The sequence below is a fragment of the Ictalurus furcatus genome, chromosome 1, assembly GCF_023375685.1.
Source record: "Ictalurus furcatus strain D&B chromosome 1, Billie_1.0, whole genome shotgun sequence".
In the NCBI taxonomy this organism is placed as follows: Eukaryota; Metazoa; Chordata; class Actinopteri; order Siluriformes; family Ictaluridae; genus Ictalurus; species Ictalurus furcatus.
In genome coordinates, this window is record NC_071255.1 from 19033142 (window position 1) to 19052747 (window position 19606).

The following is a 19606-nucleotide window of genomic DNA, read 5'->3' on the forward strand; positions in this document are numbered from 1 at the left end:
CAAACAAACCAAAAAGAACACCCTTATACTTTGTCTTATACATGTCTCTCCAAGTGTGTCCCCCCCCCCCCCAATTCATTACTATTACAAAAGTAATATTCTTAAGTATTTTCAAAATTGCTGATATTGATTTTCAAACCAATTTTTTTTAAAAATATTTATTCAAATAAAAGCCAAATGATATTATATAAGCTATTAAATAATATTAGTCATTAAAATTGGAATAATGTTAAAATAATATTAGTCTCTGTGTCAGTGTCATAATTTTGGAACGCAGTAAGACACCCGATTCCTTTTAGTGCCGTTTTGAGCCATTTACTTGAGCTGCATCCCAAATGGATACTGATTTTATACACAACGCACTACTTAGGGTGTAACTGCTGTTCTTCCATAGCCTCTCTGGTTGACTTTGTAGGAAGTAGAGAGCGGTTTGGGATCGACCCTGAGAGCGCGTCGCGTGCTGTTTGAGCGCGCGCAGGAATCGACTCTGATCCAAACCGACACTAGTGAATCAGACTGAGGTGAACACTTGCCCCGCCCTCTAATTGACCAATTCACAGCCACCTGCACTAAAGTCACCTGGTGGCGTATCGGAGGACGCTGAGTTGGGTTTTTTGTTTGTTTTTTGAGGCAAGTGTTTTCCCGCCCACATACAGTCAATTAGCTTTGTTTATATAAGTGGAACAAGGTTAATGTTAATGTCAGACGGATGTTAGGAGTCAGGAAACGTTTAACGTTTGCGCTGTCGTTCTCCTGAAGGCTTTTTACTGACTGAAAATTTACCGCTTCCTGGACAGAAACAGTGGATTAAGCCGTTATTACTATGGCTCAGGAGGAAAGGTAAGTTCACCTGTTCAAGCTAGAATTCATTTATCTGTAGCAAACTGCAGTGAACACCCTCAGACCTGTCACTGGATTACGTTGTTAGATTTAACAGCCTTAATTTAACGAAGAAAAATGTTTTTAAATCGTGTTTTGTTTATTTTTATTTTTCATAGTGTCTAATATAATGCCCTAGTATGTCTTCTAATGTCCTTTAGCTTTACTGACAGAAATTGAACGGCTGTAGGTAAGATGTTTATTTTCACAGGTCAAAATAGTCTTGATCACTCATGTAAACATTTAACTTAGATTTCTTGATATGCTTTTGTGCACTTCCACTGAGCAGTATCCGTATCCACTGGGATAGTGTATTGTGTGTGGGAATGTAAAGGGAGAGGTCTGGGAATAGCAGGATTTTGGTGAAGCTCATTGTTGACTCCAGAAACGCCTCAGGCAAGAAGAGGTGTTGGTTTTATTTAGCATAAGAGTCCTCTTCGGAGAAAAGATTAACTCCTGTAGAAACATTATGTCTCTTTATTACATCTGACCAAAACTTCAAGCTACAGGGTTAATGCTGAAGTGCCATTGTGTTCCATGATTACACTTAAAATACACACGCGTGTGTATACACACACACACACCAAAACGTTGCTTTTGTAATGTTTCATTCAGTTCAGTGCTGACCAGGTTTAACCTATGAATTATTGAGTACTCCTAATACCTACTCACTCCTGTGCACTTGGAGTTACTGTATAAATTGTACACCTGCCACTGAGAAACATCATGTCTGAGGCTAAATTGAAAATCATCTGCTTCTCCTCAAAATCTATGTTGCTGTGTGGCACAGTAAGCGGCTGGTAGTAGTGGTTCCCAACGAGACATCCTTCCTGTCCCGCCGTGTGTTTACAAATGAGGATGAAGCCTGGAGGGCCTACCTGGAGAACCCTCTCACTGCAGCCACCAAGGCCATGATGAGCATCAACGGAGACGAGGACAGTGTGGCGGCTCTCGGACTCCTGTATGAATACTACAAGGTGAGAATGCTTTGTTGTGTTGAAAAGTCATCCAGGGCTATCCAAACCAGCATTCATGCCTTGTTTTATGGTTAAAGTCCTGTTTTTTCCTGAAAGAAACATTTTCTGTGCTTATGTTTCTCCACAAGAAAGACGAGGTGTTCCGAGGAGTCTGTCTTATGAGATCGATTTAATATCTGTTTGGTAGTGGTTATGAGCTCTTTATTAAAGTGACATCCTGTAACCATATTCTCCTGTGCCTTTCAGGTTCCAAAAGAGAAAAGGCTCCTGTCTGTAGCTAAATTACCAGAGGAAGAAAAAAGGTTTGTTGTGCATTACTTGCATTCAGCTGGACACATGCATATGAAATGTGGTGATGATAGGATTATTCTGACACAGTTATAATTATTCTGTGACCTCTCATGGAATAAATTTCATGATGTATAGTGAAATGTTAATTTTTTGCTTATATGTTTTTATTTTTCATAGAATATGCCATGGTGGTGTGGAATCCATGAATGAGCGTGTTCAGGACACCAGATCTCCCCCAGTCAATCTCTCAGTCCACACAGACTCTCGTAGCACAGAGGTGAAGCGAGACTCATACAGTGCATTACTAGCAGAGGGGGGAGTGGTGGCAACCGTAAAGTCAGAGTCAGTGTATTCTAACCAGCAGCAAGAGAGGCAGCCATACCACCATGTGCCTTACCAGCAGTCCACTCAGGAGGCACATAGGAGTTATAGTAAGGAAGAGCAGAGGAGCATGCCAGATAGCACCTTTGAAGACTCTTACAATGGCGAGACTGTGGTAAGAGATTGTGTTCGCACACCTTTACCTTCGTAATGGATAAAACATACAGCATCTGCTAAAAGCTGTGAATGTACAGGTTGTCTAGGAGACACTGTAATCAAATGAGTCAGTGGTTGTAAACAATTTAAGGTTTTTAATCATTATTAACATGCTAATATCGGATATTCTGTGCTTTTAGCAGAAATTCAGAGTGCCCACCACTCTAGGGGCCCAAGACGCTCTCTTTCAGCAGCCTGGAATGTAAGTTTTATGCTCTAGTATTGATGTCTTGAGTTTAAAACATAGACAGTCATGGAAAATGGAAATGGAGATTTATATCTTCCCTGTCAGGGGGGATGACTAGTAGCACTACTCATCTCCTGTGTTGCAGGAACACGCTCCAGTACAATATAGAAGCAAGCCGCTCAGTTCGGCAGAAGCCTGGCGAGGGTCCAATGATCTATCTGAACAGAGGTCAGTTCTACGGTGTCACGCTGTGTGAGGCGGGCATCAGTAAAGGCTTGCGCCATCCTATCAGCAAAGTGAGGGTGAGTTCTAATACCATTCACATGGTAAGCTTCTGCACTCTGCCTTTGTGTACAGTGAAGCAAAAATGGTGTTGTGGTTTGATGTAGCCATTATTGAATGTTACGAGTGACAATCTAGACTGTATTTCAGATGCATGGTTGTGTTGTGGTGTTTTCTGTGCTTTATGCAGCCTTTGTCTTGTCTTTGTGTTATAGAGTGTGGTGATGGTGGTGTTTGGAGAGGACAAATGTCGCGATGAGCAGTTGAAGCACTGGAACTACTGGCACACCCGACAGCACACCGCCAAGCAGAGAGTCCTGGACATTGGTAAGAATTTGTGTGCATGCTTTTCTTACTACTTGGGAATTCACCTCAATCAACATCCCTCTGTGTCTGTTACATTGCCCTAACCCCCCCTCATTAACTAGCTGTCTGCTTTTCCTTCGTATTGTATCCTGGTAAATGCAACATTAGTAGAAGGCTTGGGGCAATGTAATCCATCACATTTACACACAGATGGAAAATAGGGGTAGACAATAGCTATATGGTCAGACCAGAGACAGGGGTGTGGACGGTTGAGTCTTCAAGACCACTTTGGTGGTCTGATGAACAGCATGTGGACGAAGTCATGTTTTGGAAAGCTTGGAACCTGATATGTCATAATGCATGTTTTGAATAACAGTATCCCAGGATTTTTCATATTGCCCAAAGCTAGAGATCAAGATTTGAATAGATACGTTAATAGCTGTTAGGAGAAATGCACATAAATGAACATAGACTCGAGATACAGGGAAAAAGTTCTGTTGAATATGATTCATATTATAATGCTACTTTATAATTCAGCTTGTAATCTTAGACTGTACTAACAGTTGCTTTTGTTGCCCTTTTTCTTTGTGCTGTCATTCTGCATTGATCATGTCATGTTCTCCTTAGTGTGCATTATATATGCACAGTCTATGTGAATTGTAGATCAATTAAAATACCTTTACTTTTGGAAGGGATTCATTCCTTATCATTAAAACTATAATATTTCCCTTTCAAGACCGAACGAGAATGAATCTAATGCAGAGGGTTTCATTTATTTAATTTTCTTTCTGGTCTACTTATCTCTATAAAGCTGATTACAAAGAGAGCTTCAACACTATTGGGAACCTGGAGGAAATCGCCTACAATGCTGTCTCTTTCACTTGGGACATTAATGAGGAGGCTAAGGTGAGCATGCAGACGTATTTAGAGCTCATTTTATTCAATAGTGTTTTGGACTTGCTGGGAATGCTTTGGATTAACTGATGACATTGTGAATTGAGTATATCTTATAGTATCACTTATAGTATAAGTGATATGCCTACTGTTTTTTTTTTTTTTTTTTTCTTTTCTTTTTAACTGTCTTTCACTATATATGCTAGGTCCATAAATTCAGCCTGCTTTAAGAAAGACCTCTGAATTATGATCCACATGTCAATTATGGATTGATTTTAGAATGATTTTAAACTGAACATTTTATCTCTTAAGTTACACTGTTGTTTAAGGTTGGTTAATTTGATTTGCACAGCAAAAATCACTGCACTAGCACAAGGTTTAAGTGATCTCATTTGCTGCAAAACACAACTGTGTCGAGCAGGGCTAGGTACTAAACCATCACATTTTGAGTACACTGAATCCATTGTTCAAGATATTTTGGCACAAGATCAATAACAGCACGATCATGTATCAAAGAAAGTGTTTTTAAGAAATGATCAATCAAGAAGAGAAAACTTTAGTGGTCATGAGCCTATTTTCTGAATAATAAATAATTCCTTTTAGCATAAACTTACTATACAGGCAGTTTAATATCACAAGATTATACTTTTAATTAGCATTTAACATGTACAGCATCTGTGTGAATAACATATTTATGAATAAAAAAAAAAATCTGGATGATAATTTCTCACAATCCCCATAACTATAATACAACATATGAATGTTGTACGGTCTATTGAATTTCAGGCTTATTTTGAAAGAAAAATACTGTTAATTGTTGGTGTGAGCATGTTTGTAGTTTTTTAACGATGTCTGTTGAAAGTGATCACATGACCATGAGAAAAGAAGTGGTTCTCACAACATTGCACTTCTTATTAAACAAAAGTTACAGGTACAGACATGTAGGGAAACGAGTCCATCAGTGGGAAAGTATTTTCACTCTAGGCAAAAACATTTCCCACATTTCATCTTTCAAAAGTAGTTTTTCCAGTGTATCTTGAAATATTGGCACATGGTGTTTTTGCAGTGGAGCATTTCAAGCAAACGTCTTTCAGTTTATTTGAATAAATGAACTGCTGCAGTAGATGTGAAGATCATCCAACATGAGGCATTGTGCTCTTAATTCATCATTTCATTTATGATTTAGTTTACATTTCATTTCAAAACTTTTTTTTAAACAAAAGTTGGTGTTGAAACAGACATCGGTGCTGAAGTAGCCATTTTGATACATGCACTTTGTGGCTGTTTGTTCTTTTGAATGCCTTTTGTTTATTTACTGGATAGACTTATACAGTTGCAATCAATATTACTCAACCCCCATTGCAAATCAGGTTTGCTGTCAAATTTGACAGACTTTCAGCGGTTTGCAATGAACAAATCAAACAAAAGCAACTGATATAGTTCAACACAACGAATGCTTCAAGTGGTTTCCCCAAATTCAACTGAAAATTCAACTTGATTACCAAGAGCTTACTGAGGTACTAAAGAACCCCCCCAAACATAAACTAACAATATCACAATAAAATAATAAAGGAACGCTCAGATCAGTTTAGTAAGTTTCGCCACCCCCCTGCAGGAAGTACTTTTGTCACACAAGTCTATTGGTCATATAGATCCCATTTGTTCTGTAAATTTGAAAAAACGTAAATAAACTAATAAAGCAACATTGGTTTGTTTGATCCACAAAAATAACATTTGGGGGGTCCTACGTAGGTTATTAATATAACAAACGTCAATATTGAACACTAATCCTAACTAGATTTTACAGTTCAGGGAAATTCTCAAGGCATCTTTTTTGCTCATGATGTGCCATAATGTCCTATTCAGCAATATTCTGCTAATTAACTATACCTACAAAATGTTAGAAATGTACTTCATCATGTTTTCATCTTTTTTCTAGGTGTTTATCACAGTGAACTGTTTGAGCACAGATTTCTCCTCACAGAAAGGCGTGAAAGGGCTTCCGCTTATGATTCAGATTGATACGTACAGCTACAACAACAGGAGCAACAAACCAATTCACAGAGCTTACTGTCAAATCAAGGTCTTCTGTGACAAGGTTAGTAAAAGTTTCTTTAACAGTGCATTTGGTGACTAATATTATTTTATTTACCAAGTAATATTTAATCTGGGCTTGGAAAGTTTCTTAACCAGTACCTTGTACCATTCATGTGTCCAGCTATTTAATTACTGAAACAACTGCATTGAACATTCTACCAATTATTACCTAAATTTGTGATTTAAGTAGTTGCTTCTGCATGTGCCGTTTCTCCACAGGGAGCTGAGAGGAAGATTCGTGATGAGGAGAGAAAGCAGATGCGGAAAAAGACAAAGGGTCATGTGGCTGGAGGGCAAGGTCACAATGGTGAGTTAAAGCAGACACGTGAATAAACTATAGATTATTAGAGGTGTAACAATACACTACAGTTACAATTCGATTCATGATACTGGCTTCACGATTCCATTCTATATGTTTCTTCGAATATTTTGAACAAAATTTGAATGAAAGAAAAATGAAGACTGAAAAAAAATCTTGTTTTATTTCGGAATCATAAACAGTGCAGAACAGTGTGCATTTTTGTCTGTATACAACTAAAATAATAAACCTCTATTCATATCGATTTTTAATATTAACATAAACAAAATGTATTAGTTTCACCATACCAAATAAATAAGTGAATGTATGAATTCTCCCCAAAACCTGCTTTTTCATGTTATAATAATAGCTTACAGTCTTAATTTTGACTGTAAAAATATAATTTCTTAACACAATTTAGCACAAATTTTGTCTCTGCAAAGTTGCCTATTTAAGGAGCACAAAATGATTACTGTAACTGATGAGTTGGGTTTTTTAAATCAGTGTAATCGATTGCAATGGAGAATTGCATGTCTCTGATGAACATTCTATAAGTGTTCACATGTTTGCAAGGACTAGTGATCTGTGCATGGTGTGAAATAAAACAAGTTTAGAAACATGTCTATATTGTGAAATACTGCATTGTTCTTCACTGTATCATTCCTGGCTGTTCATTTTCTTTTAGATCTGGCAGGTAAAAGAGTAGGTCCTGGAGCATTAATGCAGAAGAGGTCAGACATCACATTTTTCAAATCCATAACAGACCTGGAATCTCAGCCAGTGCTATTCATCCCTGATGTCCATTTCAGTAACATGCAGAGAGCTGCACAGGTGAGGGAGTTTGGTTTGTAATCATTAATCCATTTTTATGTGTTAATGCAACAGAGTGCAACCAAGTAAATGCAAAGCTCAAAAGAAGAAATAAAACAGAACAGTCATAATACAAAAAAAAAAGTTATTCATCCCTCCTCTCATACCCCTGCCCTTAATATTACTCCTTAATTGTATTCCTATTCTTATGGAATTAGCTTTATATTTCTTATCAAATGTTCACCTTAACCCTTTTGCCTGTCTGTTTACAGATGTTTGGATGTAGTTCTGAAGAAATGGAGAGTGATTGGTAAGTGCAGTGCAGTTACACCCAGATTAGTGAGTAACAGTGAGTAGATTCACAAACTGTTATTAAACAAACTGGCTGAATATTTTGTTTCTGAATGCATATACTGGTTTGTAGTGCTTCTTGGTCTTTGTAGCAGTATACAGTATGGTTGAAGGTGTTTAAATTTGCTGGATTTCTAAGCCTGTTTTAAGGTTACATTCTATCTAATATGAAATAAATGAGTAATGTTTCTTTTATAATTGACTAAATAACATTCAGTAGAAAACAAAAACATTTCACAGCTTCATGATCGTGCCAGGTGTGCTAATTACTCAGATTTTGACTCGTATGCGCTTGCATATATTTACAGAAGAATTTCTAACTGAGTAAACAAATGAAACTCTGCTATAAAGTCAGTAAAATGCTTTTAATGATCATTTTATTGATGATTATTGAAGAGGTTTTGAGTTCAATTATGTTTGTCATTACAGTGTGGTGATGAAGAGGGTGGTCAAACAGTCTGAGGATGATCCCTGTCTTCCACCAACCAAACAGAGCAAAAGTGATGCACCAAGGAGAGGTGTGTACATGTGCGTGGGAGAGAAAGAGGGAAACAAAGAGCACTGGATGTGTATGATTATTAATGTACATTCAAGCTGATTTCTTACTTGATAATGAGTCAATGAAGTGTAAACGATCCTTGCTGTAATTACAGTTCCTTCTCTGAAAGAATTCACAGCTTATAACCTATGACTCTTTCTTGACAGTTCTACTGTATGTAAGGAAAGAGTCTGATGAGGTCTTTGATGCATTAATGCTCAAGTCGCCAACAGTGAAGAGTTTGATTGAGGCTGTAAGTATAAACTTGCACTTCTTACAGCATATACACATTTCTAAGTATACAGAATTACAGGTTCATTCTTTTTCAGATATCAGGCAAATACTCCCTTCCTCTTGAGAAGATGAGTAAAATCTACAAGAAGAATAAGAAAGGGTAAGTAAAAGCTGAACAATAGAAATGTGGGGTGATCATTTATATTTCTGAATCATTACATCTGTATCTCATCCTTAAGTAATTCTTTGGGGGGTGGAGGTGGAAGCTAGACGCAGTGAGACTAACCACAAGGGACAGACTGTAACAGTAATTAAAGGGTGTGGTCAAAGTGGGGTGTGGACAACCTGACAAATACTTATTTGCAGGCAAATAATCAGAATTGATATCAGTATCATCAATAGCTATAAGTAAGTGTAGTATAGGTTTAGTGCCAACATGTAATTTGGGTTAGTTCATGTGAATCAGAATTCCTTTCTTCGAAACTGAAGTCATCTTCTGTATTTAGCAGCACAGAATCAGGTCCTACATTTAATCAGTGTCTGTATCTTGTTAATATCTTGTTAGTATCAGGTTCAGCAAACAAAAAAAAAAAAGTATGAAACCCTGAAAATGTCCTAAAATCTCATCTCATGTAATGCTTTTGGCTATTTATTTTATTAATTTTTTTTACTTTGATGTCTCAGGGCACATCTTATAGCTAAATGTGACCGTGAACTTCAGTCCTCATATCTCAACCCTGTCCAATATTTTTGTAATGAGGTGGAAAGGGTAGTTTTATAGCAAAACTGCATACTAATCCATGCCTAGGCTAACATGTTTCTTGGATCCCTGCTTACTAAACTTTGTAGTTATATTTTGTGTTTATAGGTAGTCAAGGTGTCTTTTTTTTAAATAGATAGTTGCTCAAGGCTTTTTTTTCCTCTTCCTTGTCATGCTTTATTTTATGTTTTGTCTTCTTTGGTGACTTTCAGGATTCTGGTCAACATGGATGACAACATCATTGAGCACTACTCCAATGAGGATGCATTTGTACTAAACATTGAGCCTCAGGCAGAGTGCTTTCAGGTTACACTCACAGAAATCTAATGGCTGCATTAAGACTAGTAGGTGGACTTATAATGGCCTTCTCGTCAACCAGTTAGAGAAGAACAAATCAAATATGTATAAAGCAGGATAAAACAGAGTACCTAACTAGAGAATACTGTAGATTCTCTACAAATGGGTGACAGACTGTGACAAACACCTGTATACTTTCTTCTTTTTGTTCTCCGTGTTTAAGCTTGCACAAAAACATAGAATTTTCCCTGCGGTTCATGCGTAGTATTGTGTGTTCTGGAAATAACTAGCCCAACAGGTTCTTTTAAGTAGCTTTCAGTATTCTGCTTTTTAATCCACCCTCATGAAATGAGGAGAATAGGAAACATCATCACACAGTTGTACATTCTTAAAGGTTTGCCTACTAGGAACTCTGATGTCATACATTTTAACCTCTCTAAAAGGTGTCCTATTGTCTCTTCTTTAATATATGTTAGGGTATAGTCATGTGAAAAAAATAAGTACATGCCATGGAATTTTTAAAATTTTATTTGGATAAGCAAACATTTATTCCTCTTTGAAACAGTGCCTATTAATGAAGGTGATACACCTATAAAATGCCAATTGTTTGTCATTTTATAGTAATTTTCACTATTTAAATCAACAAAAACAGTTGCATGGAAAAAAGTAAGTACAACTGAACAGTTATCACACCTTCAACTCCAAACAGTTAGAATCAGGTGTTGAAGACTGGGTGCCAGTGATTAGAAGCTGCTTAGGCAGTGCAGGTGGAACCTGCCTTATTTAAACCCCTCTCCTAGCTAAAGTCTCGTGTTCCCTTTGTTATTGAGGTGTGTGGTGTCATCATGCCAAGATCTAAAGAGATCTATAAAGCCTTCAGAAAAAAAGTTGTGGATGCTTGAGTCTGGTAAGGGATTTAAAAAGAGCTCCAAATTATTTGAAATACATCATTCCACTGTAAGGAACATCATCTATAAATGCCGTAGATTTCAAATGACAGCCAATGTGTCGAGGACTGGCTGTCCCAACAAATTCAGCCCAAGAGCAGACTGTCTGATGCAAAAAGAAGTCTCCAAGAACCCCAAAATTTCCTCACAGGATCTGCTAGTAAGTCTTTCACCTGTTGGTGTCTACAATCAGAAAGAGATTGCAGAAATTGGACCTGCATGTGAGGCATGTCAGGAAAAAGCCTTTGCTGTCTAAAAAGAACATTAACACAAGACTGCAGTTTGCCAATGAGCATATAGGCAAAGAACAGGCTTTTTGGAATAATGTGCTCTGCACAGACGAATCAAAGATAGTTGTTTAGCCACAGTAACAGCAGACATGTTTGGCGCAGACCAAAGACAGCTTTTCCGGAGAAGCACTTCATACCAACTGTGATGCACGGTGGTGGAAATGTTAGGGTTTGGGGTTAATTTGCTGCCTCAGGGACTGGACAACTTGCATTCATTGATTCAACTATGAATCCTGCATCATATCAAAGAGTGCTTGAAGATAATGTGAGGCCATCTGTCTGAAAGATGAAGTTGAACCGAAAGTGGACCTTTTAACAGGATAATGATCCTGAACACACTAACAAATCCACCAAGGAATGGCTCAGAAAAAAGAAATGGAAGGTCCGTTTGAATGCTTGTCCAAATATGTCAAGAAAGCCACCAATTTCCATGGGGTGTATGTATTCTTTCACATGACTGTATGTGTAGATTTAGTGCATGTCTTTGCAACCTGTATATATTTAATGTCTTCAGCTTGTGTGTATATTTCTTTGTTAATTAATGTAATAAACAGTATAATTTTTTTTTTCTGCCTTGTTTAAGTGGAGAACTTGTATGAATTGGTGTATACAAAACTGAGTACATGTATGTCATCATTATAAAGGAGAAGAAAATATATAACATTTCAAATCATAAGAGAAGCATACAAGTCATGGGTAGTTTAAGCACAGGCCAGAATCTGAAATGAAATAAGGATAATCAATTTAAAAAGAGGCTTCAAAATTGTATTTTGAAATGGACTTGAACGCTTGCATATTGACAGTTAGTTACATAGATTGGTGTTACTTCACATAACTGTCAGACTCTGAGAGAAGTTGTGGCACAGAGTTTGAAGGCAGAATTGTACATTTCAGTAATTCAGATGACCGTTTCAGTTTGTTTTGAATATTTAATTAAAACACCTTCCTCACTACACAACATTTTAAACCTATTACCTTTCTGGAATTAAGGCTTTCCCATGACCATGAATATAAGTGTTTACAGTTATATAACTGTGTGTGTGTGTGTGTGTGTGTGTGTGTGTATATATATATATATATATATATCATATATCATATCATATCATACCAGGATACCGCTATCTAACACGATGCTACAATATCCAAAATGTTCAGGTGGGTTGAGGTCTGGTGACTGTGAAGGGCATAGCGTATGATTTACATTACTTTTATACTCATTACTTATACTCGCTGTTCAGTGAGCCCTTGTACCCTGAGGATGGGGAAATGTTTTGAAGCTGATCAGTCAGAATGGCTATGTATCAATTTGTAGTGGACTTTTCCTCTAAGAGAATGAGTGGACACAAACCACACCATTAAAATCCCTCCACAACACAGCAGAGCCACCAGAATTTCCTTTAACTGTCACTCACCTGTATAAGTATTCTTTTACCTTGTGGTTACTTCTATTTGTATTAATGTCAAACAGCAGCACTGTGTGGTGTAAATAAGGAATAGACTCTGGCTGTGTCCAAAAGCTGCCCCTTGTTATATGTGTACTGTACATTCTAAATCTGGTGTTTTTGTTGTTGTTTTTTTGTTAATAAATATTTTTGTTTTGTTAAAATAAAGTCCATTTTCTTCTTCTTAACCATGCGTTTGGGTGTGTATTTAGGGTCATTGTCCTGCTGTAGGACCCGTAATCTCTAACTCAGATCTAGTTTTCTAACACTGTGTAGCACATTGTGTACTAAAATGCCCTGGTAATCCTCTGATTTAATGATTCCTTCAATACATTCAAGACCAATCAAAGCAGCACCAGAGTTATGGAACCTCCACCATATTTAACTGTAGGTGTAGTGCTCTTTTCCTTATAAGCTTCATTTGATTGTCTATAAACAAATTGTTGATTTGCATTTCCAAAGATCTCTATTTTTAATTTCATCAGCTCATAGAACATTGTCCCAGAAGGATTATGTTTTTTTTTTTTTTTAAGTATGTTTGAGCAAAGATCAGTCGTGCCTTTTTTTGTTTATCTTTCAACAGCAGGGTCCTCCTTGGTTTTTGCCCATGAAGTCCTCCTCAGTTTAGTGTGCAGCATGCGGTATGAGTTGAAACAATCACTCCAGATCTCTCCAGGTTAGCTTTAAACTCTTTGGATGTTATACGTTTTTTTTTTTTAACAGTTCACTCCAGCCTTCGCAGACTTCTTTGGTCATTTTTTCACTTACTGTCATGCCCTGGAAGGTTCTTGAAGGTTCTATGAGCTGCAAACTTCTGTTTGGCGATGACCTTGTACCCTTTTTGTCTCTTGTCTTCACCAGAGAGAATGACCATTGTATGCAGTAAAGTGGTCATATTGGTTAATTTGTGTCCTGTGCATACTGACTTTCAGTGGCAATTAGAGTCTAGTTTCTCTAATCCAACTGATATGAATTGGTCAGTGGGTGCCAATAATTGTCATGGTCACTTTTTAGTTTTTATACTACTACAAAACATTTACTTTATAAATTGTTATTGTTTGATCATGTGCTGCTCGGCATCAAACAAATTAGTGTATGTAGACTGAAGCAGCTTCACTGCTGACTTCTCTTAAGAAGATATTTATATTGAATTTCAAATCATTCTGACCAGAACTGTATAGTGGGAACCTCTCCTTCAGTGATTCACCTCAAGGAGCACTATTCCAAGGGAAACCTACAAAGAAATGATTGCGAGTGAAACACAAGCCGGCTGCTGCTTTTGGATAGTGGAGAATGTGGAAACTGAATGAATCCCTGAATGCAAAACAAAAATTAAACAAAAAAAAAATGACTCCGCAATGATCCGGTCAATGTAGTGTGTTAGATACAAGTGGTTTGGCTATGGCCCACTAATAAAGAGGTATGCATCCTGCAGGGCTAAACTGATAACAAGAAAAATGGAAGGCAACCTGCTCCTTCTATATGCTTGTTAATGGAACCCACTAAATTCACAAATTTAGCAGGCTGAGTGGGGGATAACCAGGGAAACCCCCTTGACCCCCTTGAGGATATCATATTCCTGCTGTTTCAGATGGCAGATGATGTAAATAAAGATGCTTAGCATGCCAAGGGACCCTCAACAATAATCTGAGAGGTGAGAGCTTTGAGGTCAGGGCTCGGTGGAGGCCACTCGAGTTCTTCCACTCTAACTTTGGTGCACCATGGCTTTATGAACAGGGGCATTATCATGCTGGAACATGTTTGGGCCCCTTAGTTCCAATAAAGGGAAATCTTAATGCTACACCATACAGAGACATCTAATTGTAATAATTGTGTGTTTCCAACTTTGTGGCAGTTTGGGGAAGACTCTCATATGGGTGTGATGGTCAGGTGTCCACATACTTTTGGCAACATAGTGTACTTGAAATACACTGCTGTTATTTACTATTTTGTGTGTGATTTTAGGCCGTATGAATGAGTTGATTCAAGCTCAGACTCTGATCTATTTCAGAACTTCCCCAACACAAGGGATTAATGCTCAACGGCCTGGAATTCAGTGGCTATCCAGTAGCAGCTAATAACTGATGGAAATGCCCAAATCACTGTGAGTACTTTTTTAAATGCTTGTTGTAATGTCCAAGTAAAAAGGAGAAAAAGAGGAGAAGATGCCGTTCTGCTCAACTTGTCTCCTGGTCAGGTTTCAGTCTCCCCAGCTGCTTTTCCTTCCTCTCTCAGTTCCTCCTGTACTTCTTCAATCACTGACCTCTCCACCACCACCCCATCCTGACTTCCCTCTCCTCTGTAACCTCCTCCACTGCATGTCCCCCGCCTCTAACACCTGCTAAACAGCTGCTAAAATGTGATGCAGCTACATGACCAATCCACTCCTTAGAAGTAAGTACAGATGATTGCAGTTCTTAAATTTTCATAACAGCGCCCTTACGCCATCTAGTGACCTAGAAAAGTACCGTCTAATGCTTTCACACTTGGGTTGTTATACTGGTAAAATGTGCTTTAATTAGAGTAAATCCTAGTCCACTAGCAAGACTTGGCTTTTATCATATATCCAAAATAATGGATGCCAAAATGTGTTTTCGAGGAAGATTACACCATTCTCTAATCAGATTTAAAAATCTGATTTACTTAAATAAACAATGACAATGCATTGTACTACCACTTGAATCCATATCACGCTAAACATAGCAAATTACAGTAATATTGCGATATGGACAAACGGTTAATAATGTAATGTTTATATTTTAAACCCTTTTGTGTCCATACCATAGCCTACATTCATTTACATTCGTTCTCATAGTCTTCAGTTTGCACATTTTTCGAACAATGGGCAGGATGTAGGCTAAAGTCCCCCCCACCCCCCCATTATATAGGCTACAGAAAATAACGTGTATTAGTTTGGTAATCCAACTAAGGTAATAGCTGCAGCTATCAAACAGTTGTGTCATTTAGCTTCATTAACCAAAATTAGCAGTCTAGTCTAGGAACCTTCAATAGAATGAAACAATAACAACAGTCTAACAATTTGAAGAATCAGTCAAATTGAGGTTATTTAAATACAAATGATACAATTAAAAATAACAGTAAACATTTTGAGGTAGTTGGTGAATGTGCCAGATTCGAGATGCTAGATGGTCTGTTTTTTTTTTTCCCTTTGACTGTTGAAGTGGTCCACCACCTTGAAAATTTGAGAACCGCTGATTTACATTATTCACATAATGTAATTCCTAATTGTGAATGTGACGAGCGAAGACAGTTTTCAGTGAATTGGGCATAAGCAGTGAACGTGTGCATATTGTGAATTAATTGAATCAATGTGGGTTACCTGGCTCTCCTGCTAGTCTTTCAGTAAATATAAAATGTTCTGCACTTATATAGTGCTTTTATCCAAAGCGCTTTACACTGTGTCTCATTCACACACACACCAATGGTAGCAGAGCTGCCATGCAAGGTGCTAAGTTGCCAACTTGGGGTTCAGTGTCTTGCCCAAGGACACTTCAGTATGTGGAGTCATGTGGGCCGGGAATCAAACCGCCAACCTACGATTAGTGGACAACCTGCTTTACCACCTGAGCCACAGCTGCCCAAAAATGCCTTAGAAAATGATTCATCCTTGTTAGAATCCTCAGACTTGAACTAATACAGGGTTGGGCATCCTTTTGCTCTCAAAACATCCTCTATTCTTCGTGGCATGGATTCCACAATATGATGGAAACATTCCTTTGAGATTCTGGTCCATGTTGACATGATTACATCATGCAATTCCTGCAGATTTTTCAGGTGCACTTTCCTGCTGTGAATCTCCTGTTCTCCCACATCCCAAATTTGTTCTATTAGTGTATAATGCCTTGTTATTATGCGTTGATTCGATGCACTATATGAGCAAAGCTTGCATGTCCACTTTATTGAAACTGTCACAATCCAGGGAAGGGAGGGTCTGGTGGCTGCAATAGATGTAAACAACATTAATTAATATTAATGTCCACGTCATAAAGGACTCATTGGCATATTGTTTCTGTTCTGCAAGCGTTCCCAATATTGGCAATATTTTGTATATGAACCCAGTATCTGCTGAGTCTCACTGTCTCACTCACTCACATGCTAATTCATACCTCTTTCATACATATGTGGCAGAACATGAATTGAGCACTCGGCAACAAATAAATATTACTCTCCTGGTATAGTAAATATATTTTCATTACACCAGCACGGTTAACAGAAATATAAGTACTACATGGTACCAGTGGTTGCCATGTAGCTCCAATGCAAAAGATGATAAATAATAGAACATTTGTGCAAATCTGAATTTTCCATGAATTATTGCTTTAATGGAGCTAACGTATTTGATACAAAGTACAATTAGTGAAGGTGCTGCTGACACTGATCATCATGATAATCATGGGAGGCTAAATTACACAAATTCCAAATGAACATATTGCTTTATTGAGCAAATGGGGTCATTAGGTCAGAGAAAAAAAAAAAGAAGATAGATGACAATATATAAAAATCAATGACATGTAAGCAACATTCTTGGTCCTGCTTCATACAACCCAATCACCCAGAGGCATCCGGACATATCAGCACACAGTGAGGCTGTTTGCTCTGTGTAGCTTGATGCAAAAGCAATATAGACAAACATAAGGGTTTTTGAATCAAATTACTTACATTAACCTAAAGATCCAAATGAGTTTACACTAAGGTATATTCTTTCTAATGAATATGAAATTAACATTACCAGCGTGGGGTAAAGACATTCACTGAGTTTACAGCCATCACTGTGAGGTTTAGTTCTCACACTGAAGGTTTATAGAAATGCATTTATGCATTACATTAATGTATTACATAAATGGAATGTATTTACATCTAGTATGAAAACATTTTGCATTTATATTTTATTTGGTACAAGTGAAATGTTAGAAGGAATCTGTAACATGGTATTTGGGCAAAGTTTTATAACCATATTAAGACATATCTTATGCTGGTGTAACTGAATCCACACTAAACAGCAGAAATAAAATAATAACAAACTTTCAATTCATCTTTCATAAATGAGACCTAAGGCAAGAATATGACCAAAAGAGAAGTAAAGACATGCAAGCTCAATCCAATCCAAAACATAGAATGGCATCAGAAAGTACTGAATATGGCCAAGAAACATTTCTTATAAATAAAAAAGGCATCCAGAACAAAATGTCTGCAAAACAAGCAAATGCAAAAGATTATGACTGGCCTCGTCTTGTAAGTACAGTAATGAAAAGAATCTGAACTGACTACTATACATCATAAGGTAGAGCAAGGATTCAAGTAATTTATTTGATAAAAATAGAACTTTTAATTTTAAAGAGCAAATAATTCCTCTATATCTCATGTCATCTAACGCACATACTTACATAAATACTTTTAAAATTTATAATATTAAAATAATGTGTGGCATCCAGTAATATTATCATTGTAAGTACATGTTCAATCAGATTCAAGACTGTGTATGAATATCCTACATTACAATTCCACATAAAGTGACGATGCATCTCAAGCTGATTTTAATAAGTCTGTGTTGCCGTTGTTATTCTGTATATATCTTTTAAGAGACATCACAAACACCCTTTTTCCATACATAATACAATTCATTTAAAAGAATAAATATACATGTACATGCTGATTCAGTTCTGGTTCAAATAAATAAGGCATTATGGAGAAAAAAAGATGGTGAACATCCAACTACCACTGCTTTAGTGAGTGCACATAAGGAACATAAGCCATAAGGTAATGTTCATGACCAAAGCCTTTTACAAAATATTAGACTGTTTATATTCCATTGTCACTGTACATGAAACTAAAATGAGTACTTGTGCATGTCCATTAATATTCCAATCAACAATGCAAAACAGAGAACCATGCTGTAGCATGCGCTTATCCCTTGTACATATGAAGTCGTGTTGTGGAGAATTTCAAGTGATTGTGTAAACCGTTTCCCAGTAAATCCCAGTTTCAAAATCAAAACTGTCTTGCAGTAATGGCAGAGCAGAGAAACTGTTCAATTATGTTCATTATCTCTAAACCAAATCTAGGTGAAGATGTCCATTCCAGCATAATTATCCAAAAAGCAAAGGACAGAAGTGTGTCCCTCATCACACAAAGACAGTGCACTACTCTTCTCAATCCCAGCAATATCCGTAGAAAATCTTTATGTAAATTTAAAAATTCCGTGCACCTTCCCAGCATCCTTGGCGTAAAGATGTCGTCTTGTTCAGATGTGGTCTGTGATCGTGGGATGAGTCCTGGTGTAAGGTAGTGAAGGTGAGAGCGTAAGATCCTTCACAGTTAGTGCATGAAGTGTAACTTCAGAGTAAACATGGTGGCCGTTCGAGTTTATAGATGGCAGTGACTTTGATGAATAAATTAGAAGGATGTGACACATTCTGTCCTAATAAGTCTTTGTTCAGTTTATCATTTTAAAATAAAAGCCTCACTTTCAGGCAATAAAAATATAAACAGCTCAAACATAATGAAAATAAAAATTCCAGTGCTTTTTGAGCTGACCATTTTTCGTACGTTGGGCCTAAACCACTGAAGTAGATGGAATGAGGGGACATCAGCTGCCATCTTAACCCATCACGAGTGGTCTGCTTGCAGCACAAGCATCACGGAAAACGCTGATCACGTACTGTATTGCTCTGGGGTGGTTTCTCCCATGACCAGCTTCGAACCAAGTAAATCAGTCTAACAGCACAGCTGCTGCTGGCTGTCTCACAATCTGTCACTTCTAAAACACCAGAGTGCACTGGGTGTCTTCCTCAAATTCCCCCACTACAGAATGAACATTCTTCCATGATTAGTTCATTTTTCCATTTTCTTGGGTTTGGAACTTTACATGTTGGCTGGAGCGCAGAACCTTATAGCAGCCACAAGCAATCTTATGCATCCACATGATGTTCATGATGTCCAAACAGAAACTGGAAAAGATCCAGGCACAGCGGCCACCAAACGACACCCAATAGAAGGCCTCCGTGCCATATACAGAGTACATACGGCCGTAGTAAACAGGCATGACTGCGATGCGCACCATGAAAAACACAGCCGCCATGAGCACACCGTTGGCAATGTTGAGTCTGGAGGATTTAGGGTAACCTAACACTTCAAAGAACCAGCTGCAAAACACAGGCAAGCACACCCA

At 37.6% G+C, this 19606-nt stretch overlaps 2 protein-coding genes across 3 annotated transcripts in view; one reads left to right on the forward strand and one right to left on the reverse strand.

The window, feature by feature from the left end:
- Nucleotides 1–390: 390 nt before the first annotated feature.
- Nucleotides 391–11545, forward strand: grhl2a (grainyhead-like transcription factor 2a). Of its 2 annotated transcripts, none has more exons than XM_053631067.1 (16): nucleotides 391–840; nucleotides 1670–1856; nucleotides 2103–2158; nucleotides 2325–2643; nucleotides 2828–2886; nucleotides 3017–3173; nucleotides 3369–3480; nucleotides 4271–4365; nucleotides 6293–6451; nucleotides 6670–6757; nucleotides 7434–7579; nucleotides 7831–7868; nucleotides 8339–8427; nucleotides 8615–8700; nucleotides 8777–8841; nucleotides 9654–11545. In XM_053631067.1, exons 1-16 carry the CDS (start codon nucleotides 824–826, stop codon nucleotides 9766–9768), a joined length of 1788 nt encoding a protein of 595 aa, XP_053487042.1. In that variant the 5' UTR covers nucleotides 391–823; the 3' UTR covers nucleotides 9769–11545. The 2 variants fall into 2 exon arrangements, with proteins under 2 accessions (XP_053487042.1, XP_053487034.1); XM_053631059.1 differs by having other exon boundaries at nucleotides 393–840; nucleotides 2825–2886.
- Nucleotides 11546–16734: 5189 nt separating this feature from the next.
- Nucleotides 16735–19606, reverse strand: part of tlcd4a (TLC domain containing 4a) — a 29314-nt gene continuing 26442 nt past the window's right edge. Inside the window, exon 8 of the mRNA XM_053631079.1 lies at nucleotides 16735–19580. Coding sequence (XP_053487054.1) covers nucleotides 19265–19580 — 316 coding nt within the window. The 3' untranslated portion in view covers nucleotides 16735–19264. The remainder of the gene's footprint in view (nucleotides 19581–19606) is intronic.

What these genes read in the sequence shown, in the direction of transcription:
- grhl2a (XM_053631059.1), top strand. An exon ending in TGAAGAGTTTGATTGAGGCT is followed by an intron (nt 8,701 to 8,776) that starts GTAAGTATAAAC and finishes ATTCTTTTTCAG; the next exon opens with ATATCAGGCAAATACTCCCT. An exon ending in TACAAGAAGAATAAGAAAGG is followed by an intron (nt 8,842 to 9,653) that starts GTAAGTAAAAGC and finishes GGTGACTTTCAG; the next exon opens with GATTCTGGTCAACATGGATG.